Raw genomic sequence first — 26,717 nt, forward strand, 5'->3', positions numbered from 1 at the left:
TAAAATAAAACTGACATTTCTGCAACAGTGAGTTTTACGGAGGTAAACAAACAGCATAATGTGTTAAATTAAAAAAACATCATTTTTGGATGTTTGGAGACTCTAGATACTGATGACACTGAAATCAGGTCTCTATTTTCTCTGATTTACATTTCGTAAGGTTGTATCCTACAACAACAAAGGCATTCAGAGAGCGCAGTACTCCACCAAGGCCGCTCAGTCCTTGTATCATTTCTGATGGATAAGTCCCAGATGAGATCAGTAGCGATGAGGTATGGTTGAAAACTCAGCGATTACCAGTAGACGAAGAAAGACTGAGCACCAGACAACCCTCAAGGAAAGAGAGGAAACACCTGACGAAAGAATCTACAAAAGGACGTCAAGGTGTTTGGGTGCACCAATACCCAACTGGAAGGAAAAGCTCCACATCAGGTTCTCTGGAGTTCCCTCTATACAGGGTGGGCCATTAAGTTCTCATACATAGGAAAATGTATAATGTATATTTTTTATGTTTCAGATACCCTAGAAGATGTGTTTGATGCTATCTTTGGGGGCACTTGAAGGCCATGGTGTATCAGGTGAAGATACGAGACATAAATCATCTCCAGGAACGTATCACCAACGCCATTACAAGCAGAACTTCAACTGTGCTAATGCAAGTTCATCACCAGTGGAAAACATGTATTAGTATGTGTTTTGGAAACAATGGTAATCATATAAAACACATTATATATATAAAAACGGTTGACCAACATGAAACGTGTATTTTTCCTATATATGGAACTTATGGCCCATCCTGTACTTACACCCAGAAGGGATGTCTGGTGGCCTTAGAGGAGTCATAGTTATCTTGGTGACCAAAGAGAATTCACAGTTGTCTCACTGGCCTCAGAGGAGTCATGGTTGTCTTGGTGACCGAAGAGAAGTCATAGTTGTCTTACTGGCCTCACAGGAGTCATGGTTGTCTTGGTGACCGAAGAGAAGTCATAGTTGTCTTGGTGGCCTCAGAGTAGTCATAGTTGTTTTGGTGGCCTCAGAGGAATCATAGTTGTCTTAGTGGCCTCACAGGAGTCCTAGTTGTCTTAGTGGCCTCACAAGAGTCATAGTTGTCTTGGTGGCCTCACAGGGTCATAGTTCCCTTGATGGCCTCACAGGAGTCATAGTTGTCTTGGTGGCCTCACAGGACTCATAGTTGTCTTGGTGACCTCAGATGAGTCATAGTTGTCTTGGTGCCACCAAGTTGGTGGCCTCAGAAGAATCCTAGGTGTCATGGAGGTCTCTGAGGAATCATTGTTATCTTGGTGTTCTCAGAGGAGTCATAGTTGTCATGGAGGTCTTAGAGGAATCATAGTTGTCATGGTGACAAAAAAGAATTCAAAGTTGTCTTGGTGTCCTCAGAGAATTCATAGTTGTCTTAGTGGCCTCAGAGGAATCATGGTTGTCTTGGTGACTAAAGAGAAGTCATAGTTGTCTTGGTTGCCTCACAGGAGTCATAGTTGTTTTGGTGGCCTCACAGGAGTCATAGTTATCTTGGTGGCCTCAGATGAGTCATAGGTGTCTTGGTGGCCTCAGAGGAATCATAGTTGTCTAGGTGGCCTCAGAGGAATCATAGTTGTCTAGGTGGCCTCAGACGAATCATAGTTGTCTTGGTGGCCTCAGAGGAATCATAGTTGTCTTAGTGGCCTCACAGGAGTCATAGTTGTCATGGTGGTCCACATAAAATGTTTATTTCTCCTATGTATGGAAAGTTATGGCTCACCCTGTAGTTACGCCCAGAAGGGATGTCAGGGAATGTGAAGAAGCTCTGGTGGCTAAATGGTAAAGACTCTGGGCTGCTGATAAGAATGTCGGAGGTTCGTGACCCAATGCTGCCATTTTTGGGCCCTTGAGCAAGGCCCTCAACCCTACCTGCTCCAGAAGCCGACCCTTTGTCTGAGAAGAGAATTTCACAATGCTGCAATGTATTTATGAAAATAACGGCTTCTTCTTCTTTTATAATTATGCATGGAAGGAATTTTCAAAAACATTCCGACTTTCACACGCAGGTGGCAGAAATTGCGAGTTTAATGGTAAAATCAAAGCTGCAGTCATGAAACTCGGCAGTTTGTTTTGGATTATATGGTCATTTACAGGGTTTGTGGCGCTATTTGCAGTATTGTGACAGCTGTTGGTGTGATTTAGGCCACCCTGACGAACAGAAAAGATGTTGACACGTAGATGCTGAGACTTTCCCACAGAGAATCAGGCCCTAAACTCCTGACCTCAGTGTTTTTCTGTCCTGCTGAGCCACCATGAACCAAAATGGATCAGGTTACCGTCGACTGCTTCCCCAGACAGGTCTGAATTTTCTCTCTTTATTCCTTCAAATACCGCGAAAAAAAACACTTCGCATTTCATTCTAAAAACGTGCGCTGGAAGCCTAATCACCACTCAGACTCGGCTTTCCATAATTAGAGCGGCCGCGCATGAGCGTGTCTGTGCGCTCCGGAGGCCGGTTTGTGTGTCCGTGTGAGTAATAGCGCTTCCCCGGTGGATGCCTCCCTCCAGCCTCGGAGCCATTATGTACAGCGGGGAGGCGGAGGCGAGGGCGAGGCGGGGCGCGGGAGCCAGCGGCACGCACGCTCCATTAGCGGACCCACTGCCGCGCCACTCTGCCGGTAATTTGCGTAACGAGATTGGAGCGAGCCCCGTTGGCTGGCTGCGGTCTCTCTGCCTCTCCTCGCCGTCTGCGCACCGCTTTTCCGGCCCTTATTTCCGATGCAGCCCGCAGCAGCAGCAGCAGCGGCGGCGGCGGAGGAGGAGGAGGAAGGAGACGGAGGATGTGTGAGCGGTGCTCCCACATATGCGGTTTCCCCTCCGTTTTATTTTTATCTCTCCACGGGTTCCGTTTTTCGCCGATACTCAAGCGCCGCCAAGTGGACGAAGGTGGCACGGTGGAGGAGCGGCTGATGCGCGGCTGATGCGCTCTGCCTTCAGCGCTCTGGAAAGAAAGAGAATTGTTGGACAAACTTATATTAATTGCTCCAGTTGGTAATTGAATTAGTTGAATTAATGTCACCGGATTAAGTTGGGTGGACTTAAATCATTTTATTCCTCTCGAATGGTTGTTTGTGTTGCTTCATTTTTTGAAAGTAAACTTGAAATGTCCATTTTTTCTTTTTATCTCTCCCTTTTTTAAGTATTTTTTTGTACAGAAATGTAATGTGTAGTACTTGATTTTGTGATTAAACTTATTGTTTTCTTGCAGCACTAAAAAAGTGAAGAAACAAGGATGTGAAAGGCCCAGTGAAAAAGGCTACACAAACCTCATTCAAATACCAGTTTAAAGGGGAAAGGTGTAATTTCATGTTGATTAGTAATTGAATTAAGGTGGCCTCGTAGGAGTCATAGGTGTCTTGGTGGCCTCAGAGGAATCATAGTTGTCTTGGTGGCCTCAGAGGAGTCATAGTTGTCTTGGTGGCCTCAGAGGAGTCATAGCTGTCTTGGTGGCCTCAGAGGAATCATAGATGTCTTGGTGGCCTCAGAGGAGTCATGGTTGTCTTGGTGGCCTCAGAGGGATCATAGTTTTCTTGGTGGCCTCAGAGGAGTCATGGTTGTCTTGGTGATCTCAGAGAGGTCATAGTTGTCTTGGTGGCCTCAGAGGAGTCATAGTTGACTTGGTGGCCTCAGAGGAGTCATAGTTGTCTTGGTGGCTTCAGAAGAATTATAGGTGTCTTGGTGGCCTCAGATGAGTCATAGTTGTCTTGGTGGCCTCAGAGGAGTCATAGTTGTCTTGGTGGCCTCAGATGAATCATAGTTGTCTTGGTGGCCTCAGAGGAGTCATAGTTGTCTTGGTGGCCTCAGAGGAGTCATAGTTGTCTTAGTGGCCTCAGATGAGTCATAGTTGTCTTAGTGGCCTTCCCTCACTAGTCTCTTTCTTGCACAGACACTCAGTTGTTAAGGGAGGCCTGTTCTGGACAGATTTACACATTTGCCATTTCTTTCCACTTCTTTATGATGGATTTAACTGAACTCCAAGGAATATTTAGTGACTTGGAAATCTTCATGTATATATATTTACCTTTACCTTTTTTATTTGACCTTTTCACAGAGTTGCTTGTTGTGATTTTTTAAAATTTATTTGTTATAGCCAGAAGTACTGATTCACCAGTGACTGGGACCTTCCAGATACAAGCATATTTATACTCTAATCATTTGGGGCACATTCACTGCATTCACATTATCTCTATTTCACTAATTGTGTGACTTTTTCCATGTGTCTAGGATTCATTTTAAAAAGAACCTAATTTCTTTGGGTTTTTTTTTTTGCATTTGTTGACCAGTCTTCTTATTCAGTCTGTATTCAGTTAATGTGTTTCTCTATTTCTGGTCACACACGGTGCCCAGATAACTTGCCACTTGATCCTTTCTTAGATTTTTGTAGAAAATGTCCTGTGATGAAAGTACTTTTCTTTTTATTTCTGAGGTCAGTTAACAATATAAAGTGAAATAAAGCCACCATGTTTACAATACACTTCAGCAGCTACAGGAGCAATGAATAGACGTCAAACTGAACTGTTATTCTGTATATTTATTGATAATAAGACCACTGATGGTGACTTAGTCAATAGTAGACAGCATGGTGAAATACTTCTTGAGTGTCTAGTGACCCCATGTGTAAGCTAGATGGTATTACAATTTAGTATTTACAGTCAACAATATCAGTTCGGAGAAGGTAAAGTAAGAGTTTCAGAGCGCTGGAAAACATACATTCACTAAATAAATGTACAGCTTTCAAAGCAAGAACTTTCAAAAAGCCACAACTTAATACTGACCAAAGTTGAATACAACGGGATCCACAAAGTCGACACGCTCGCTCGCTCTCTCTCTCACACACACCACACACACGCACGCACGCACGCACGCACGCACGCACGCACGCACACACACACACACACACACACACACACACACACACCTCGCCATACAAGAAATAGACACACTCAGGGTTATAGTAGATAAAGAAACTAAATCTCACACACACTGAAAGAGAGATAGAAAATCACTTGGTGAAACTGTAAACCCAATGCCAACCAAACCATGATAAATATACAGCTAAATTCAAACGGCTACATGTTGCGCGTTACTCTCAACGAAAACATCAGCCACAAGTACTTTTTCCAGTGCGAGTTTCCTATAAACTATTAAACAAATACGGGTTAACAGCACAAAGTGTGGATTCAAAACCGTGACACGACACTGATACTGATTAGCATATTAGAATGAGAAACATTACATCATATAAATTACATTTTCCAATACATATCTACAGATGGTGATGATGATGATGGCAGCATGTCGATGCACTACACAGAATACTGTAAATACGAGATGAACGCCGTCTGAGTCCCGCTAATGTCAACTGCTCCCCTTGTAACAAACCGCTGGCTTTAAATTCCACCGGGAGAAAAGAATTAATGACACTAATGATCTGATATGAACCTCGAAGGCTGAAAAAAGGGTTGCTTTGCTGTATTTTAACTAGTAAAATTCAGCAAAAACAAGATTTTCAGCCAGTGTTTTTAAAGCTGAATACTGACCGTCGCAAAAAAACTGAAAAAGAAGTAGTAGAACATTACTTTAGATACTTAGGTGTCAATATTTGTTAACCCTCCTGTCAAAATTGATCCGGTTTAAAGTTTGAAAATGTGGAGAAAAAAAATTCGCAGTGAAACTCCTGATGTCCACATTTTCGACATTTTTTGGGAAATCTTTGAACATTTCTGGTGGAAAAAAAGAAATGTTAAAAATGTTTCTTAAGAACATTCACAAAAAAATCAACCAAAATCCAGCGAATTTCACTGGATTTTGGTTGATTTTTTGTGAATGTTCTTAAAGAAAATATTAGAAGTTTTACTGATATATATGGAATCACTTTAGATAATTTTATGATTTTTTGGAAGATTTTTAGAAAATATTTACAAGAATTTTCTTGCCAAATTTGGGGGATTTTTTTTTTTTCAATAGAACTTTTTAGGGAAACTTTTAAGGAATTATTGGAATTTTCTTCCTGAAGGTTTTGCAAATTTTCAGAAATTTGGGGATTTTTTTTGCTGAATTTTTGGATTTTTTTCAGACAAGGAAACAATATTTTTTGGTGCCCATAAATGAGGACAACAGGAGGGTTAAATACTTGTTGGCTCATCAAGCAGCATCCAGAAACTGTGCACATTTTTCAACTTCAGAACTTGAAGGGCTGACAATTATACTTCACAATTATTTATATGTGTGCCTCAATCTTTCTCCTTTATTCTTTTCATCTGAAATTGTGCCCGTTGCAACCATGTGCTTGATTTCAGTGCATCTCGCCCCCTCAGGTGAGGCCTCTCCAGCCACAAACACCTTCAGCGACAGTGAACTTTAAGTTGGCTAACTGTAAAGATTACTAGAGGCCTAACTGAAAGCCTGAAAAGGCCCGGTCACACCAGCATATGAACCTTTTACGGCTAAATAAACTACATTTATTGTAATGGCAGCAAATATTAGATTACCTCGTTGAGGCAAAGTAGATTTCCGTGAATTTCGTCAGAGTTTTTTTCTTAACATGTCCGCATTGTGTTTTTTATGATCAAATTACGCATCAATGCCATTATTGAGGATTTCCACCTCTAAACTGCAGCAAAGAAGTCTCAAAAATGCATTTTTATGAAGTAAACGCAAATTCCAGGGTGCAACTCAAACATGTGTGGCTGAATTACTCCAATATTACAACTTGTCTTTGTGTAGTGACGAGTAGTTTTACAGTGTTTTAGCAGAGTTGGAGGTGAGCTGGTGTGCTTGAGCTGCAGACTAACAATGGATGTGTAGTTAAAAAAGGGAGCAAGAGTGTAGCTGTGCAGGAAGGGATGACTTTCATGAGGAAAAACTTGCAAATTGGTCGATGGATTATATTCATTATGTCGTTTCTTACTTGAGAATAGCGTTACTTTTTAACTTGCTCTTTAGCAAGGTAAAAAACATCTTTTTCTCACTTAGTTGTCGGTTAAAAAGCAACACTATTCTATTGCAAATTGTTCATTCTCATGCACAGATGAGTTTTTAAGGGATCTGAGTTTTGTACTTGACATGTGTAGTGCTGATCCTTGAGGTTACAAAATGTAGGAAACTGTGCTTTTTGTTGTAGCTGTGTTGCAGATTCATTTCAACCTCCTCTGTCTAAGTAGAAAACAGTTTCAACAAAGAGAAATCTGTATTTTCATGAGCTGTTTATTGCTCTGTAGGTGGCAGCTGGTGTAACCAGGCCTTCAGACTCCACAACTAAAGCCATTTGTTTGTTTCTTTTCCCCATAAAATGGACTTAAAAGCATAAAGAATGAATTCAGGTGTATTTAAAGGCTGTGAATGTAGAGTTCGGCTTTATTTCAAGGAGCTTTTACAGCAAAGATTTGCATTTGTTTTGTGTGTTCTTGTGTATTTGTTCCAGATTAGAGCTTAAACGGATATTCAGCTTACCACATAATGTGTCATTCATTTAAATTAAATAATTTGGACTAAAAAAATATCGTTCTTTCTTTCAGGTAAAAATACTCTGCACAACTCTCCCTTTTCTCTCCTCTCTCAGCTCCCCTATATTTCATATAAACTGAAAACATCCCCCTCGGTAATCAATTCACAAAAATGTCACAACCGTAGGAATATACAGTGATGAGCGATAGCAAAGTCAAAAGCAAAACTAAACCTATCTAAGAAACTTTCAAGCTTTTAGTAATGTCATTCTGTACAGAGATGTGCAGTGGTCTTCTGATGACGCTCGGTGGAGCATGCTGCAACCAGCCGAGAAGCCGAGTCGCGACCGATCGCCCATCTGAGACCAACGCCGCCGTCCAATCAGACGGCTCCGGTCTACCTGCTCGCTGTGGGCTGTACTGATCCCAGATATGCACTAATGAGCAACTTCTACGTCAAAGCGGCGATGCGATGATGTACTGGAAGCATGGATGCAGCTGCAGTGAGTGGAGGAATGGTGCTTTACAGTAAGGTACATTAAGATATTACATGGAGATCACAGGCAGAGAGATGGAGGGAGGTAAATTCCAGATCAGATGTGTGATAGCGTTTCAGGGGAATTTACTCTGGTCATGTGTCGAGACACTTTGTCTCTTCTTCTCTTCATCTCCCTGAAAATACAAAGAAGAGTTCACACATTTTAATGCATTTCTAGACTCGTATCTTTTCATCTCAGTGTTTATTAACCCTCCTGTCGTCCTGCGGGTCAAAATTGACCCGTTTTAAAGTTTGAAAATGTGGGGAAAAAATCTATATTTTCACAGTGAAACTTCTGATGTCCATATTTTCAACATTTTTGGAAAATCTTTGAAGGTTTTTTGGTGGAAAAAAAGAAATGTTGAAAATGTTTCTTAAGAACATTCACACAAAAATCAACCAAAATCCTGTGAATTTCACTGGATTTTGGTTGATTTTTTAGTGAATGTTCTTAAAGAAAATATCAGAAGTTTTACTGATATATATGAAATCACTTTAGATATTTTTAGGATTTTTGGAAGATTTTTATTCATTTTTTGAAAATATTTACAAGAACTTACTTGCCACATTTGGGGGATTTTTTAAAAATAAAACTTTTAAGGGAAACTTTTAAGGAATTTTTGGAATTTTCTTCCTGAAGGTTTTGCAAATTTTCAGGAATTTGGGGGATTTTTTTGCAGAATGTTTGGATCTTTTTCAGACAAGAAAACAATATTTTTTGGTGCCTGTAAATGAAGACAACAGGAGGGTTAAGACGATTTTCGCCGTAAGTCGGAACTCTGGTGAAAATGTAACCAAAGCCGTTCCGTGCATCACAATATCAATCAGTTCTTCATAAAGTCATGGATACCAACGACTTTCATGCATGTATGAATCATTTTACAAGAAGATAACAGAATATTTTAACGGCCTGATATTGTTGTTGATGTTGAGGTTTCAATGTTTATTGTTCAGTTCCAGATTTCCCTAATGTCAGTGAACGTGCCATGTTTAGTTAGCTCACCTCTGATTGGCTGAGAGTCAGCAGTAGAGAGAGCTGGGAACGGTGGCTAATTCTGGAGCTAAGTTATGGGGTTTTTCTAGTTATTCTGGCGTTGGCTACGGTCCACAGTAGCCTGTGTGAAGGTTCAATAAACCAGCAGAGAACCAGATAAAGTCTCTCTCATTCATCACAGATGGTCGCTACAATAAGTTTTTACAACTGGACCCATGTTGGTCGGTGTTTGGCCCTGTTCCCAGCGTTTTATTCTATCTAATTTTACTTCCATGGAGACGGCTTTCCTTTTCTTCCAAGCATCAGAAGAGTCTGACTTACGCTGGGAGCCATAATGAAGGACAAAAAGTTAGTGAATGTAGCACAATCCAAGGTGGCGTACAACCAGAGAATGGAAACAAAGCCGTCTTATAGCGCCGCGTGACGACGTATTCATCAACTAGCTCCACGTAACCAGTTCTGACGTAACGATGAACGATGACCGTAGGTCGATGACGTCGTAAACCGAGGACCCCTGTATTAGAATATTGGAAGGAGTGGCTTTAATTCTCACCTGCCACGTCACATCAGCTAAACCATCTCATACTGATTGGCTGTGATGATCCTGGACAGACAGCAGGCCAGCAACATGCCAATCAGCTGAAAGAAAAGGAAAAATTAACTGCATTCGTTGATTTTCTTACAAATTTTCTGGTTTTAAGTAACCACATCTCCATATAACGGTGTATTATTGGTTTATTTATACACAAATGCTAGCTGCCACACAAGCTTACCTGTGAGAAGGCGATGCCGAACGTCACTCCCGCAATGATGGCCATGTTGGTTTCCATGAATGAAGTGACCAGCTCAAAGCAGCCCTGAAACACAGGGGGCAGGTTAGTCCGCACAGGGAACATGGACGTGTTAAAGGTACAAATTAGGGGCATGATGGGGATCTGGGAGAGTATCTGAGGCAGTTGTTAGTGTGTGGAGAAGAGACATGGTTTGAAATAGATATATAAGGATGCATTAGATGTAAGTACAGTCACCTTCTAACTGGTGAGAGTCTAGAACAGCAAGCAGCAGACAGGTGAGCTGTAGGAGAACAGGATAAAACGCTGACCTGGTGGAAGACCTTGCTCGGAGCTAGAGTTGCATTGCGGAGGTCTTCAGGGTTGCAGTCGGAGGAGTTGAAGCAGCAGCTGGCAGGAATGCCGTTGGAGGGGTAGTAGACGCTCTTAGACCAGCTGGTGTAGTTATAAACTCCACAGCAACGCAGCTAAAAAACAGGCAGAAAAGGGGAAAGAATGCAGAGCAAATTGTCCCTTAACCCTCCTGCTGTCTTCATTTACAGGCACCAAAAAAATATTGTTTCCTTGTCCAAAAAAAAATCCAAAAATTCAGCAAAAAAATTCCCCAAATTTCTGAAAATTTGCAAAACCTTCAGGAAGAAAATTCCAATAATTCCTTAAAAGTTTCCCTTAAAAGTTTTATTTTTAAAAATCCCCCAAATTTGGCAAGAAAATTCTTGTAAATATTTTCAAAAAACTGAATAAAATCTTCCAAAAAAATCCTAAAAATATCTAAAGTGATTCCATATATATCAGTAAAACTTCTAATATTCTCTTAAGAACATTCACATAAAAATAAACCAAAATCCAGTGAAATTCACTGGATTTTGGTTGATTTTTTTTGTTTTTTGTGAATGTTTTTCAGTTAATTGACAACACTTGGTAGAAATCTGCTTTCACTTAGACACAAAATAATCTATTTTTATAAAAAAACATTGAATAGACCTTGATTAAAGGGAGAAAACTTCTAAAGGGGGTGAATACTTTTATCTCTGTCTCCTCTCACTCCTAACTCATCATATCAGCTGACTGAGGGTGTTCTTTCCATAGATAAACCAATCAGATTTTGCCACAGCGTCGATCTGTGATTCATTCATTGCACTGCTGTCAAATGTTAAAGCTGTTCTTTTTTTCTGCAGCTGTCATTTCAGATGAAACCCTCCTCCACCTCCAGCGCTAATGGATCCTTCCGTTGAACTCATCAGCAGTTCTGATCCACATCGCATCCATCCAGATCTTCACAATCTTTTCTCACCGCTCCTCCATCACCAGCAGCATCTCTGCTCTCCATTAAGGGGAGGTTTCTGTGCAGCTCGTGGCATAAATGTGATTTTTCAAGGAATCAAAGGATTTTAATTTGGAGTTACTTAACCCTCCTGTTGTCCTCATTTACGGGCACCAAGAAAAGTTGTTCCCTTGTCTGAAAAAAAATCCCAAAACTCAGCAAAAAATTCCCCAAATTTATAAAAAAGTTGAAAACTCTTCAGAAAGAAAATTCCAAAAATTCCTTAAAAGTTTCCCTTAAAAGTTCTTTTTAAATCCCCAAATGTGGCAAGAAATAAAAATGTAAAAAATAAAAAAATTTAAATATTTTCAAAAAATGAATAAAAATCTTCCAAAAAAGTCCTAAACATATCTAAAGTGATTCCATATATATATCAGTAAAAGTTCTAATATTTTCTTTAAGAACTTTCGGAAAAAAAAATTTTTCTGAATGTTCTGAAAGAAACATTTTTTTTTTTAGCATTTCTTTTTTGCATCAAAAAATGTTTTCCCAAAAATGTTGAAAATGTGGAAGTTTTCACTGTGAAAATATTTTTTTTTCCCACATTTTCAAATTTTAAAACGGGTCAATTTGACCCGCAGCACGACACGAGGATTAACTGCGCTGTGTGGAAATTGTTGACATAACTCTATTACGTAAATCCAACTAATTATTTTTTGAGTGTCTGGGGTGTAATCAGCCCCTCCTGGTTGATTGCTCACCTTGTGCTGCAGGTTGTCGACGGCACGGCTCGCCTCATCATCGGCGTTGTAGTTCAGGACAGCGTCGGTGTATGTTCTGCGAAAGGTTCCCTTTATCTGCAGCATGCAAGCACACAATTATCACTCGCATGAGCAGGATAGGAGCACCGTACACAGCTGTAGTGTTAATGATTGGGATTTGTGAACCCACCTCATGGCGAAACACAAATCCAGAGATCCCTGCCACTAACTCGGCGAGGAAGACCAGCGACAGGAACATGGCATACTGCAGGGAGAGAGGGGAGATTTGCATGAAAAGCCTCTGCCTTAGAGGGATATCATTTGCCTGTGGTTGCACACTGTAACACAAACACACACTCAAACACACTCACTTGACCAACATTAACCCTCGTGTCGTCCTGCGGGTCAAAACTGACTCGTTTTAAAGTTTGAAAATGTGGAAAAAATATATATTTTTACAGTTAAACTTCTGATTTCTACATTTGCAACATTTTGGGGAAATTTCTGAACATTTTTGGTGGAAAAAAGAAATGTTAAAAAATATGTTTTTTAAGAACATTGAAAAAAAAGATTTTTATGTGAATGTTCTTAAAGAAAATATCAGAAGTTTTACTGATATATATGTAATCACTTCAGATATTTTTAGGACTTTTTTGGAAGATTTCTACTCATTTCTTGAAAATATTTACAAGAATTTTCTTGCCAAATTTGGGGGATTCTTTTTTAAATAAAACTTTTCAGGGAAACTTTTAAGGAACTATTGGAATTTTCTTCCTGAAGGTGTTGCAAATTTTCAGAAATTTTTTTGCTGAATTTTTGGATTTTTTTTCAGGCAAGGAAACAATATTTTTGGTGCCTGTAAATGTTTTAAAGATGAAAATGCAAAACTGACACATTTGATGTCCATATTTTCAACATTTTTGGTAAATTTTTGAACATTTTTGGTGGAAAAAAAGAAATAAAAAAAACAATGCTTTTTAAGAACATTTACATAAAAATCAATCAAAATCCAGTGAATTTCGCTGGATTTTGGTTGATTTTTATGCAAATGTTCTTAAAGAAAAAAACTTTTACTGATATATATGTAATCACTTTAGATATTTTTGGGATTTTTTTGGAAAATTTTTACAATTTTTCTTGAAAATATATACAAGAATTTTCTGCCAAATTTGGGGAATTTTTTAAAAATTAATTTTTTAAGGGAAACTTTTAAGTAATTATCGGAATTTTCTTCCTGAAGGTTTTGCAAATCTTCAGAAATTAGGGGAATTTTTTTGCTGAATTTTTGGATTTTTTTCAGGCAAGGAAACAATATTTTTTGGTGCCTGTAAATGAGGACAACAGGGGGGTTAACTGAACAAAGTGCCCTGAAGCATCTCGTGGATTTCTCATCCCTCTCCACGGGGATAGAGGTCAACCATTACTCCCCGCATCATGTGACCTGAGGCTAATTCGTCCCTCCCCTCCTCACCAGCTTCAGCATCCATGGGCTTCCTCTGCAGGTGGCGAAGCATCCAAACAGGCCGAAGACGATGATGACGGTGCCGGTGCCGATGAGGACGTACGGGGCGTTGGTGGAGTTGTCGGCGATCAGAGAGATGTACGGGCCCAGCATCAGCTTCCCCCATACTCCCACCGCCAGCAGGATGGCTCCTGTTATCTGCAGGTGGAACAGAGCAAGCACAGGGAGCAGAATGAAAGCAGCGAACGGCGCCTTTATCTCCGCGCTGCTGCAATACTACAATAGTTGTGTTTTAGCGGCGTGACGAGGGGGAGGAAGAGGAGAAAGAGGATCAAGGTGGAACAAGAAAGGCGAGCAATTAGAGTAAGGAGGAGGAGATGGGAGACAGAAGACGCAAATTTATCTGGAGTACGGGATGGCAATCACCTGCTTTATGAATATGCCTGCACTCGCACGCACAGGGGGAGCGAGAGAAAAGGAAAAGAGGGCAAATCAAAGGAGCTCTTTGATCCGAGGCGAGACGCTTCCTCCTGTTGCACCTCTCTTAGCATTTCAAATGAAGGCTGCGGATAAAAGAGTGTGTTGTACGAGGCAGCTGAAGCGCTGCATGTCTCAGCTGGGTATGTCTTGCTGGCAGCGGAAAGGGAGCGGGGTGTGGAACGGCTGCTGATGATCTGACTCCGGCGAGGGCCAACTCATCATCCTAACCTCCCTCCTTCCAGAGAGGAGGCTGCTGGCCATCCTGCTGCCAGGCCCTCTGGCTGGAGAGGAGGCAGCCTGGGCTAAACGCCTCTGAGCTACCTGAAAACTCTCAAACCGACGAGCGGATTCACTCAGCTCTCAGCACACTGCAAAAACTCTAAATCTTACCAAGTCTATTTGTCTTATTTTTAGTCAGAATGTCTCATCCCACTTGATTTAAGATAAATTCACTTAACAAGTGACATTTCAGCAGATGGAGGGACTTGTTTTAAGACAATGCATCTTAAATATCTTGTTAAGTCAAACAATCTTGAAATTATCTTGTTTTGAGTTGAATTTTGCAAGAAAACTCAAAATAAGTTTAACCCTCGTGTCGTCCTGCGGGTCAAAATTGACCCGTTTTAAAGTTTGAAAATGTGGGAAAAAAAAAAAAAATTTTCTCAGTGAAACTTCTGATGTCCACATTTTCAACATTTTTGGGAAATCTTTGAACATTTTCTGATGCAAAAAAAGAAATGCAAAAAAAAATGTTTCTTTAAGAACATTAGAAAAAAATCAACCAAAATCCAGCGAATTTTGCTGGATTTTGGTTGTTTTTATGTGAATGTTCTTAAAGAAAATATTAGAAGTTTTACTGATATATATGGAATCACTTTAGATATTTTTAGGATTTTTTTTGGAAGATTTTTACTCATTTTTTGGGAAATATTTACAAGAATTTTCTTGCCAAATTTGGAGGATTTTTTTTTTAAATGAAACTTTCAAAGGAAACTTTTAAGGAATTATTGGAATTTTCTTCCTGAAGGTTTTGCAAATTTTCAGAAATTTGGGGAATTTTTTTTGCTGATTTTTTTTCAGACAAGGAAACAATATTTCTTGGTGCCCGTAAATGAGGACAACAGGAGGGTTAAAACATCCCAAATTAGGAGGTTACATGAAAGAAAAAATCTATTTTTGAGTGAAAAACTGCTAATTTTTTTTAGCACATCTGGCTTATTTTAAGACACCTAAGCTTGACCATCCTGGTAAAATAGAGCTTAAAATAAGTTTTCCCAGCTAATTGTAAGATTTCAACATCCTAAATATCATATCTTATTTCAAGAAATCTTACCAAGTCATTTTTCACTTGTTCTATTGGCAGATTTTTTCACTTATTTCAAGGTAAAAGTTTTTTTCTTGTTTTGAGAGGGGCATTTTTTCCAGTGCAGCTATTAGTAAGCCACGTTAAAATGACGAGCAACAATATCAGATCTTTCTTGCATAAACTCAGACTGTTCTCGCTCTTTGCAGGTTAATGATGGTGTTAACAACATTTCGACTTCGCCCCGTTGCTGGGTGTGCTCATAATGATCGTTACAAAGGTTTTTAACCGTGACAAATCAGCAGCCTCTGGCCTGCCTGTCCTCTGACTGCCGCATTGTTCCGAATTATTTGTCTTCGGTTTGTAAACAAAGCTTCAAGATGTCCTTTGAACCCGTAGATTGAAAATATCTGGTACAGCTGCAGTGGAAACCTTCCCATGAATTTTCATATCAACGTTCTGACACACAAGGACAGAGAGTTTAAACTGTGAGCTAAAACAGGTGTGTCAAACTCATTCTAGTTCAGGTTCCACATTCAGCCCAGTTTGATCTCCAGTGACCAGTAAAATCACAGCATAATAACCTATAAAGAACAACAACTCCTAATGGTTCCTTTGTTTTAGTACCAAAAACATGCATTCTGAAGGAATTATCTTTTTACAAAACATTATGAACAAACTGAAATTTCTTAAGAAAAATAAATAAAATTTCAGCAGCATTCAGCCTCAGTTTATCATTTACACACTACAACTAACTGATCACAGTTTATCAAAAAAGGAACACAACATTTAGTCATTTGGAACTGAATACTATAGTATTTTACTTTATGAAATCTGTTATCAAAATGACAGATGTTAGACAAAAAAAAGACAAAAAACAAAGACAAGACAAAATATTAGAAAAATGAGACACAGAAAGACAAAGGTGAGAAACACAATCACAAAAAATGAGACAAACCACATGAAACAAAACAAAAAAGAGACAAAAAATTTGATAAAAAAGTTGGAAAGTGACAAAAAATGGACAAAAACAAGACAAAAAAAGAAACAAAGACAAACAACACAAGTGAGACAAAAAACTCACAAAAGCACAAAAACGAGACATAAAACAACGAACAAAGTGAAACAAAATGACAAAAATTAGACAAAAAGCACAACGAAGACAAAAGTCAGGCACAAAAAGACAAAAACAACAAAAACAAGACAAAACATTACAAAAATGAGACACAAAACAACAAAAGAACAATGACCAATCTAATATTTTACTTTATGATCCAAACAACTTGTCATGGTCTAGAAATTATTCTAAATTTAAAGTTTTGCTAATTTACAATCTGCAGTTAATGTCTTCTCTGGAGTCTTTACACTTTGAGGGTCGGACTGGACCCTCTGGAGGACCAGTTTTGACCCACGGGCCACATGTTGGACACCCTTGGTTTAGAAGGAACGCGCTGCTGTCTCTGTTCCTGAATGCACTTAATGTGACGGATTTAAAACCCGCTGCAAACAGATAACACCATCGATCAACACTGAGGGCGTTTCTGTTGAGGTTACGGCTGATGATTCAAATCAAACACCTGACGAATAAACCACTTCATCACTTCACTGATGCAAAAATCATTTCAAAATCCAATATTTGCCATAAAGCGGCTGTGCTCGTTGATTTGCAACACTTCCCACAACAAGCTAACTGGCCGGCACAGGATCAGTTTAGCGCTGGGGTTGCTTTTTTTCTGGATAACTTTACATATTTTGCTACTGAAAGAAGTCAGATCACACCAATGAATTCAAAAAACATGCAATCTGACATATTAACCCTCATATCATCCTGCAGGTCAAAATTGACCCGTTTTAAAGTTTGAAAATGTGGGAAAAAAATATTTTCACAGTGAAACTTCTGATATCCACATTTTCAACATTTTTGGGAAATCTTTGAACATTTTTTGGTGGAAAAAAAAGAAATGTTAAAAATGTTCCTTAAGAACATTCACAAAAAAAATCAACCAAAATCCAGCGAATTTCGCTGGATTTTGGTTGATCAGTTTTACTGACATTTATGGAATCACTTTAGATATTTTTAGGATTTTTTGGAAGATTTTTACTCATTTTTTGAAAATATTTACCAGAATTTTCTTGCCAAATTAGGGGGATTTTTGAAAAAATAAAATATTAAAGGGAAACTTTTAAGGAATTATTGGAATTTTCTTCCTGAAGGTTTTGCAAATTTTCTGAAATTTGGGGAATTTTTTGCTGAATTTTTGGATTTTTCTCAGACAAGGAAACAATATTTTTTGGTGCCCGTAAATGAAGACAACAGGAGGGTTAATGTAGAAAAGCATTGGTCACCACTGAAAGTCTGACAGGCAGAAATATTAGCGGATACAGCAGCATCAACGACACGGCAAAAAGTGACAAATCTATTATTATGCTGTCACATCAAGCAACCCCTTTGTAGCGCAATACAACTTAATATGAGCAATTCATTCTTCTCAGCTCAAAGCCGGCTGGACTTTCAACCCTCTAAAACAGGAGTGTCAAACTCATTTTAGTTCAGGTTCCGCATTCAGCCCAATGTGATCTCCAGTGACCAGTAAAATCACAGAATAATAACCTATAAATAACCACAACTCCTAATTTTCCCTTTGTTCTAGTACAAAAAAGTACATTCTGAAAATGATCACATTTAATGAACTTTTTTTTAAACAAAACATTATGAAACACTGAAATTTGTTAAGAAAAATAAAATTGAATTTCAACATTATGCCTCAGTTTATCATTTATACATTCCAGCTTACAGATCAGTTTATCTACAAAAGCACACATTTAGTTTGTGCTTTTGAATGATACAACTGAATGATATAGTATTTTACTTTAAAAAACAAAAACAAGACAAAATATTACAAAAATGAGACACAAAACTTCAAAAATGAGATGCAGAACGACAAAAACGAGAAACAAAATGACAAAAAATGAGACAAATGACATGAAACAAAACAAAAAACAGACAATTAGACAAATATTACACAAATGACACAAACATCTTTGCTGCATCTTTGCACTTTTTTAAACTTATTTTTTCAAACCACTTTATATTGTGTTGTTTGCAGTGTGTCAATACTGTATTTATTCATTTTCATTTCTCATCCCTGTACACATTGTTAATATTACTATTTTACTGCTATTTTATTACTATTACTATGTTTATTGCTAAATAAGATTGTTGTAACAACGTGAATTTCCCCTGGCGTGGGGAGCAATAAAGGATTATCTTATCTGATCTTAAAAATGACAAAAGCATGAAGCAAAACCACAAAAATGATACACAAAACAATGAATAAAGCAACACAAAATGACAAAAATAAGACAAAAAAAATCAAGCAAGACAGAAAGGAAACACAAAACGACAAAAACAAGAAACAAAACGACACAAAACTAGACAGACAACATGAAACAAAACAAAAAGCAGACAATAAGACAAAAAAATTACACGAATGACACAAATGAGACACAAAAATGACAAAAGCATGAAACAAAATGATAAAAACGACACAAAACAATGAATAAAGCAAAACACAAAATGACAAAAATGAGACAAAAAACTCAAGTGAGACAAAAAGGAAACACAAAACAAGAAAACCAAGAAACAAAATGACAAAAGTCAGACAAAAAAAGACAAAAAACAACAAAAACAAGACAAAATATTACAAAAACAAGACTTAAAACAACAAAAGAACAATGAACAATCTAGTATTTTACTTTATGATCAAAACAACTTGTCATGGTCTAGAAATTATTTTAAAGTTATAGTTTTACTAATTTACAATCTGCAGTTAATGTCTTCTCTGGAATTTTTACACTTTGAGGGCCGGATTGGACCCTCTGGAGGGCCGCTTTTGGCCCGCGGGCCGCATGTTGGACACCCCTGGTCTACATCATCGGTGACAAAACATCTCACCCCCAAAGAGCCGCTGTCGCGCAACTAAAGGATCGTCCTGTTGTCGCTAAAGCGTTTATTTGGAAGCCACCTGGGAAATCAAGGCCCGTAAAGCGGCGGGGGGAAAATCGTGTCGACTCGGAGGCTTCTGCTGCTGAATTCCAAACAGCTACAGACGCTCTTTCCCCTCCTTCCCTCTGCAACCCTCCGCACGTTTTGTTTGAAATTCAATGCCGGCCGGCCACCCTGGTTACAGCGCCGGGTTTAAAACAGGTCACCCTCCTCCTCCTCCTCCTGCCTCGGCCTAATAAAGAAACAGAAGGTGCGATGACAAAATATGCTGGCGAGGACACAACACAGACTTGGCCACCTGCTCTGCATTCCCCGTCCTCCGAGTGTGTGTGTGTTTAAAGCGCCGCTCTTCACACTCGAGACGTTATTCGCCGCGACGAGCTGCTGACAGTGAAACCGAGGCCTGACATGGAGGCGGCCTCTCCGAACGCTCGGTGCCAAGCGCCCCTCTCAGACGAGACGCCCCGCCGAGCCCGTGAGACACCTCTGCACTTTGGATGCCTGAAACCCGACGCTGGAGATGTACAGGAGCACTCCAACGCCATCCAATCCAGGCTAAATATAACGCTTCATATCTGTGACACCGGTACAAGATCCGCTGCAGCACTTCGTGGCTGCAGATCTTCACTGAAGGGCTTCGTTCTGCAAATTTAGGGTTAATCTAGCTTTGATTTAACACCAAGAAAAAAACGAGAAACAAAACGACAAAAGTCAGACAAAAAAAGACAAAAAACAACAAAAAACAAGACAAAATATTACAAAAATGAGACAACGACAAAAGCGAGAAACAAAATGACAAAAAATGAAAGACGACTTGAAACAAAACAAAAACAGACAATTAGACAAAAAAATTGACAAACGAGACAAAAAAATTACACAAATGACACAAATGAGACAAAAAATGACAAAAGCATGAAAAAAACCCGATAAAAACGACAAACAAAACAATGAATAAAGCAAAACACAAAATGACAAAAATTAGACAAAAAACTCAATCAAGACAAGGAAACAATACAACAAAAACGAGAAACAAAACGAAAAAAAAGACAAAAAACAAGACAAAATATTACAAAAATGAGACACAAAACGTCAAAAATGAGATGCAGAATGACAAAAACGAGAAACAAAACGACAAAAAAGACAAAAAAACAACAAAAACGACAAAATATTACAAAAACGAGAAACAAAACGCCAAAAAAAGACCAAAAAAAGTCAAAAAACAACAAAGACAAGACAAACTATTACAAAAAATGAGACACAAAATGTCAAGAAGAAGCTGTTTTGGCTCCCTACAGTTCAACTCTTCTAGACAGATAAACCTTCTCTACATGCTCTTATTGGACAATCCCTCCCCTGGTTTTAATAACACACAGAAATGAGCCACTAACAAGCAATTATTGTCAGAACTGTACTCGATTCAGTTGTGTTTAGGTTGGGTAATATTCAAACTAGCTCATATTTGGAGACACAGCTGGTAACAAAAGCAAAAGCCAAACCAAACACAAGTTAATCCCCCAAGCTTCGGGTGGTTTGAATCGATTGTTACAATCATCAGAACTATTCTTCGTATTAGAGCTATTCTATGATGCTTGCTTAGCGTCGCAAACTTTTTGTTTTTGCATTATTTCCAATCTGAGGGAGGATTTGTTGCCCAAGACAGTTGGTAGAAATCCTCCAGGAGTATTGATTCAACTCACTGGTGGAATATGACAGATAGACACATGCAAACTCAGAGAATTTAACTCTTCATATCAGTTTTTTTATATTATGTACTATGCAAATTATAAACAGGGCTGTTCTCTTTATGCAACCAGCTCTTTGTTCATATGAATGTTTGCCTGATGAAGATCTTGCAGGTCCACATGTTGCAACTACATCTGTCCTTCGTGGACAAAATTACAATTTATTGTATTCTGATAACTGTTTAAGTCATTTTTTCAAGCAACAATACCTGAAATTCTCTGGATTCTGCTTTCTAAATTGGAGAGTTTGTATATTTACCACAGAAAAATAAATGTTTTTATGTTTTGGGATTGTCGGTCAGACAAAACCAACGGTTTAAACACTATCTGCTGTACTTTTCATCAGTACAGCATATAGTCACGTGAGTTTTGGTAAAAGCTGCCACTAAAATAACTGAAAAAGCTGGAAAATTACTACAAAAAGAGACCAAATCAGCATTAAAAGACCCCAAACCACCACAAAATAGGTAAATACATCACAAAGAGACACAAAATTTCCGCAAAAAGATGCAAAACGACCAAAGAAAAGGTCAAAATTACCACAAAAAGAGACAAAAGCACCACAAACAGGGTCCAAACTACTGCAAAATGACCTCAAATCACCACAAATATAGGTGAATATACCACTCAAAGACAGAAAATCTCCACAAAAAGATGCACAATTATCACAAACATGCAAAATCTCCACTACAAGAAGCAAAATGACCCCTCAGAATCATCTGGTTCTTCATCTCCAATAGAGTTCTACCTTCATACTGTTAATATTTTCCTTGAAGTCAATAGAGGTGGGTCCAGATTTATCACTTTTTAACAGACTTTTTCCATCATTTCTGAGCCTCAGAACTTCATCAGTCCAGCAGATAGACACGTGACATTTAGGAGGAAAAGCATTTGAGTTCTGGTAAAAAATCACAGCAAAAATAACTAAAAAAGCTGATAAATAACCACAAACAGAGACCAAGTCACCAAAAAAGGGTCAACATTGCCAAAAAGAGACACAAAATCACCACAAAAAACCCAAAATCACCAAAAAAGACCCAAAATCACCACAAAAAACCCCAAATCACTACAAAAAGAACCAAAATTACCACAAAGAGAGACCAAGCTGCCAAAAAAGGGTCAGCATTACCACAAAGACATGAAATCACCACAAAAAGACCCCAAATCACCACTAAAAGGCCCAAAATCACCACTAAAAGGCCCAAAATCACCACTAAAATGCCCAAAATCACCACTAAAAGGCCCAAAATCACCACAAAAAGAACTAAAATCACATAGACACGACATTTCAGGAGAAAAACACATCTTCAGCTTTAAAAGTTCAGCTTTAAAACCATCCAGGTGTCAGAGCATTTAACAGTGCTTCTCAACATCTTCTGTGCCACTGCTTCATTAAAAAAACATCTTAATGACGGTGAAAATATGCTCTAATTCCAACACAGAGAAGTAAAATCCAACACCATCACTGCCACAAAGCACAGCCTCGAAAGGAATAAACAACAAAACAGCATAATTCCAATAGTATCTGAACATTTTAGGTCAAGCATTTCAGAGTGGAGGCAATCATCCTCAATTACATCATTTAGTCAAATCAACTGAAAAGTTAAAAAACACCAAAACCAGCAGCTCTGCTTCTTTTTCTCCCAGCTGCTTTTTGCTGCTCTTACGTAACAGTAAACTGAATGTCTCTGGGTTATTTACTGCGGTCAGACAAAATAAAATGCATTTTTTTGCATCATCTTAGGCTTTAGAAATCTGTGATGCTGATTTTTTTAACTAGTTGTTTAGCAAATTCACTGAAAATGTTCCGTTCAGATCAGGAAGTAATTAGCACTCTAAACATTACCTGAATATTTTAAGAAAAGTAATTATTATTGCTGTAAAAAGCACATAACACGGTTTACAGACAGTGTTTCTGATTTTCTGCACTCCCAGTTTAAAGCAACATTACTTGAGCATTTTCATTTTTCTGTTAAACAGCTATAAGATTTTAAAAACAAACAATAAGCATATAAAATACATTTTATACAGTGAGTTTAACCCTTGTGTCGTCCTGCAGGTCAAAACTGACCAGTTTTAAAGTTTGAAAATGTGGGAAAAAATATTTTCACAGTGAAACTTCCACATTTTCAACATTTTTGGGAAATCTTTGAACATTTCTTGCTGGAAAAAAAGAAATGTTAAAAATGTTTCTTAAGAATATTCACAAAAAAATCAACCAAAATCCAGCGAATTTCACTGGATTTTGGTTGATTTTTATGTGAATGTTCTTAAGAGAATATTAGAAGTTTTACTGATATATATGGAATCACTTTAGATATTTTTAGGATTTTTTTGGAAGATTTTTTCTCATTTCTTGAAAATATTTACAAGAATTTTCTTGCCAAATTTATGGGAATTTCTTTAAAATAAAACTTTTAAGGGAATTACTGGAATTTTCTTCCTGAAGGTTTTGCAAATTTTCAGAAACTTGGGGAATTTTTTTTGCTGAATTTTTGGATTTTTTTCAGACAAGGAAACAATATTTTTTGGTGCCCGTAAAATGAGGACAACAGGAGGGTTAAAAACACACATTAAGCATATAAAATACATTTTATACAGTGAGTTTAATCACCTAGTTGGATAGAAAATGAGTCCTCCTGCTGTGATAAACAACATAAAACACTCATAAATGTTCCTCCAGCTATCTAGTAGTCAAATAAATAATAAAAACCTTCACTTTTCTACTTAATGTTCATTCATAATGAAGTATTTTACTTGAATAAAGTACCTAAATACACGTACTAACACTGCGGGGACACTGGTATTGTCTCTATATCTATATTTAGTGGAAGAAGAAATAATTAGTTTGTAATAAAACTACTTTTAAAACACTGAAGGGCACATTAGAAGACACAAAAAGCACAAAAAACAAGCAGCAAAATGACTTAATTACACATAGGAGCCTCGCGTTGAAACTTGGACATAAGGAAAATCTAATTATATGTAGTAAAAAGCAATTCATTGGAGCATCATTTCATATTAAATATATAAATGTAATGCTTGTCTGCACCGACTTACACGCAGAATTTGAACTTCATATATTTTGGTATTTTTACATTTTTTTTTGTAATGAACTGACTTCTAATTAGTGTCAAAAACTGCCAGATAAATGCAGAATATTTCCTTAAGAGGTGGAAATATGTGAGTAAAATACAGCAGCGCCACATTCCAGCACAGTTGGTGCGTAACAGGAGTCTGAATATACATTTATATATGGAGGCAGGGTCCCTTTAAGAACCTATAGCAACCAAAATGCGGAGTATGTGGCCAGAAAATGGGCTTTAAACGGGCTCTGTCAGCCCCACTAGGCCCTTCACGTCGCTCTCATCACTTAAACCATCGCGGTGATGTTAACATCCTGATGCTGGCTTGGATGTTTATGCGCACTGACGCCCAGCAGCAGAGAAATGTGCAGCCTCGACTCCACATTACGCACGATCACACGCCAAAATATGAGCAGAAATAGCACCTAAACGTGCGCTAATCGGCCCGTGTCGATCATTCAGTGAAACGACGGCATGAATCCGTCGATGATGCTGCTGCTGCCGCCGCCTCTGTCCAGCCCTTCATCACGCACAACAAAAACATGGAGCCGCGCGTCAATTCACCGCAAAGGTTGTTTTATTAAAAAAACAAAAAAACACAAAGACGGCACCGAGTACGTACCCAGAAGACGAAGGAGTAGACGATGAGCAGGGTTTTAAGGCAGGTGATGACCGGTTTGGTCTCCATGGTGGATCTGCCGTCAGTTCGAGCCGCTGTGAGGAGGAACAGGAAAAAAACAGAAACGTCGCTGCGCTGCGTCCTGCGCTCAAGCAGCCGCACGGCGTCACCAGAGCCGCCAGCAGGTTCTCATCAATGTGGCGCTCATTTAGCGGCAGATCACTGCGGAGATCACTGAGCACACAGAGAAACACTGTTAGCGCAGTAGATTCAGATCCTTTACTTCAGTCTAAGGAGGATACCACACTGTAAAAATGCCACATTACAAGTCAGAGTCCTGCAACGTTACTGAAGGAAAAGTACACTGTAAAAAAACAAAACAAAAACAAAACAACATTCAAATTTTTCTATTTCACAGATTTTTCCTGTTCTGTTAAATTAGTTAATAACTGTAGAATCGCAATCAAAATATATCAGCAAATATCTGTGAAGTTCTAGTAATTTGAATAAAGTAAAATGGACAATTTTGTGGCTGCACACTGTAAAACAATGAATTGCTATCTGAATATATAAAAATATATAATTTTTGGTGATCACAATTAACATGTAAACTAATATTTCTGTCTGGGAATTTTACATAAGTAAAAGTATCCTGTAAAAAATTAATATTCCATAACAACCTGTAAAAATGTAAGTTATTCCAGATTATCTATCTATCTATCTGAAATTTGCTATTTTAACCCTCGTGTCGTCCTGCGGGTCAAATTGACCCGTTTTAAAGTTTGAAAATGTGGAAAAATATATATTTTCACAGTGAAACTTCTGATGTCCACATATATATATATACACACACACACACACACACACACACACACACACACACATATATACACATACATACATATATGTACACAATACAGAAATTAAAGGTTTAGAAGCAGAGTGGTCGAACCCACTTTCTGTAGTTCTTGAGAAAAATGGGTTCAAAGTTTTGTGTTTTCACGAATGGTCAAACATTGGAAGCGCCACTGTAATGCTATACAGTAACTGTAACTACTGTAACGGTGAACTTTCCCCACTGTGGGATCAATAAAGTTTATCCTTATCCTTATATTTGGGTTGTGGGTTAGACCACTCTGCCAGTAAAATCTCAACCATAAAATATTACAGACATTATACAAAACTCAGTTTGGATGTTTTGTGGGTTAGACCATTCTGCTTTAACCCCCTCAAAGTGCTTTTGCTTTTTGTACTCGATTTCTGTTAATTTATTCCAGTAAAATGTTGAATGTGGTGCATATAACAGAATATTTGTACAACGTGGCAGTGCAGCGTCCTATGAAAGGTACTTTATAACGTTAGTTTTACTGTGGTGGCTGTGGCTCAGGTGGTAGAGCGGGTCGTCCAATGATGAAAGGGTCGGCAGTTTGATTCCTGCTCTGTCCTAGTCATGTGCTGTTGTGTCCTTGGGCAAGACACTTTACCCACCTGGCCTCCAGTGCAGCTACTCACACTGGGGTATGAATGCGTGTGAATGTTGGTGGTGGTCGGAGGGGCTGTAGGGCAACTGTGGCTACAAATGTAGTTCACCACCAGAGTGGGAATGTGTGAGTGAATGAATAATGGATCCATTGTATGTGCTTTGAGTATGCCCTAATCTATTATTATTATTATTATTACTGTCTGTGTTTAAAGTTGACCACCCAAAGTACAGCATGAGCTGATAAAAACCCACCTACGAACGACAGGCCTAATCTTTATTTAAAGGGGGAATGACAGATTTATTAGACAAAAACAATTTTATCAATCCCACACAGGGAACCTGAAGTGTCAACACAGCAGAAGAACAAAAACAGAAGCATTGTATAGACAAGTAACTTGCAAACTCTACAATACACAAGTTGATGTGAACTTAACAGTCTAGATATTATGAATATGATTTGACACATCTGTCTTTCTTTCAACATCAGGTGTAGCTGAGTTTATTCCACACTTCCATTTGCATGTTTTAGCTCTTTTGTTTTTCCTTGACTTGTTCAACCAACAAAAATCAAACATTCCTGCTCAGTAAACGTGTGACATTTCCTCCGCAGATTCGGATGCTACTGTGGATCAATGTGGCCGAGCAGATAACACACAGAGCAGCATGGAGGGCCGTGCACGAGTGCTCTTATTGTGGCAGTTTTG

General features: G+C 38.4%; 1 protein-coding gene and 1 long non-coding RNA gene across 2 annotated transcripts; one reads left to right on the plus strand and one right to left on the minus strand.

Annotated features, from left to right (window-relative positions):
• On the plus strand, window positions 1-4,770 carry LOC129349958 (uncharacterized). Its single transcript, XR_008603128.1, has 2 exons — window positions 1-432; window positions 518-4,770. It is a non-coding gene; the product is annotated as an uncharacterized LOC129349958 (long non-coding RNA).
• On the minus strand, window positions 4,551-24,801 carry tspan7b (tetraspanin 7b). The gene is made up of 8 exons (XM_055014940.1): window positions 24,534-24,801; window positions 13,304-13,492; window positions 12,023-12,097; window positions 11,833-11,928; window positions 10,119-10,274; window positions 9,790-9,873; window positions 9,570-9,655; window positions 4,551-8,156 (listed from the first exon to the last, which is right to left on the minus strand). The coding sequence occupies exons 1-7, from the start codon at window positions 24,597-24,599 to the stop codon at window positions 9,587-9,589; spliced, it is 735 nt and encodes a 244-aa protein (XP_054870915.1). The 5' UTR covers window positions 24,600-24,801; the 3' UTR covers window positions 4,551-8,156; window positions 9,570-9,586.
• Between the last annotated feature and the right edge of the window lie 1,916 nt (window positions 24,802-26,717).

This window comes from Amphiprion ocellaris, chromosome 11, assembly GCF_022539595.1.
Source record: "Amphiprion ocellaris isolate individual 3 ecotype Okinawa chromosome 11, ASM2253959v1, whole genome shotgun sequence".
Lineage (NCBI taxonomy): Eukaryota > Metazoa > Chordata > Actinopteri > Pomacentridae > Amphiprion > Amphiprion ocellaris.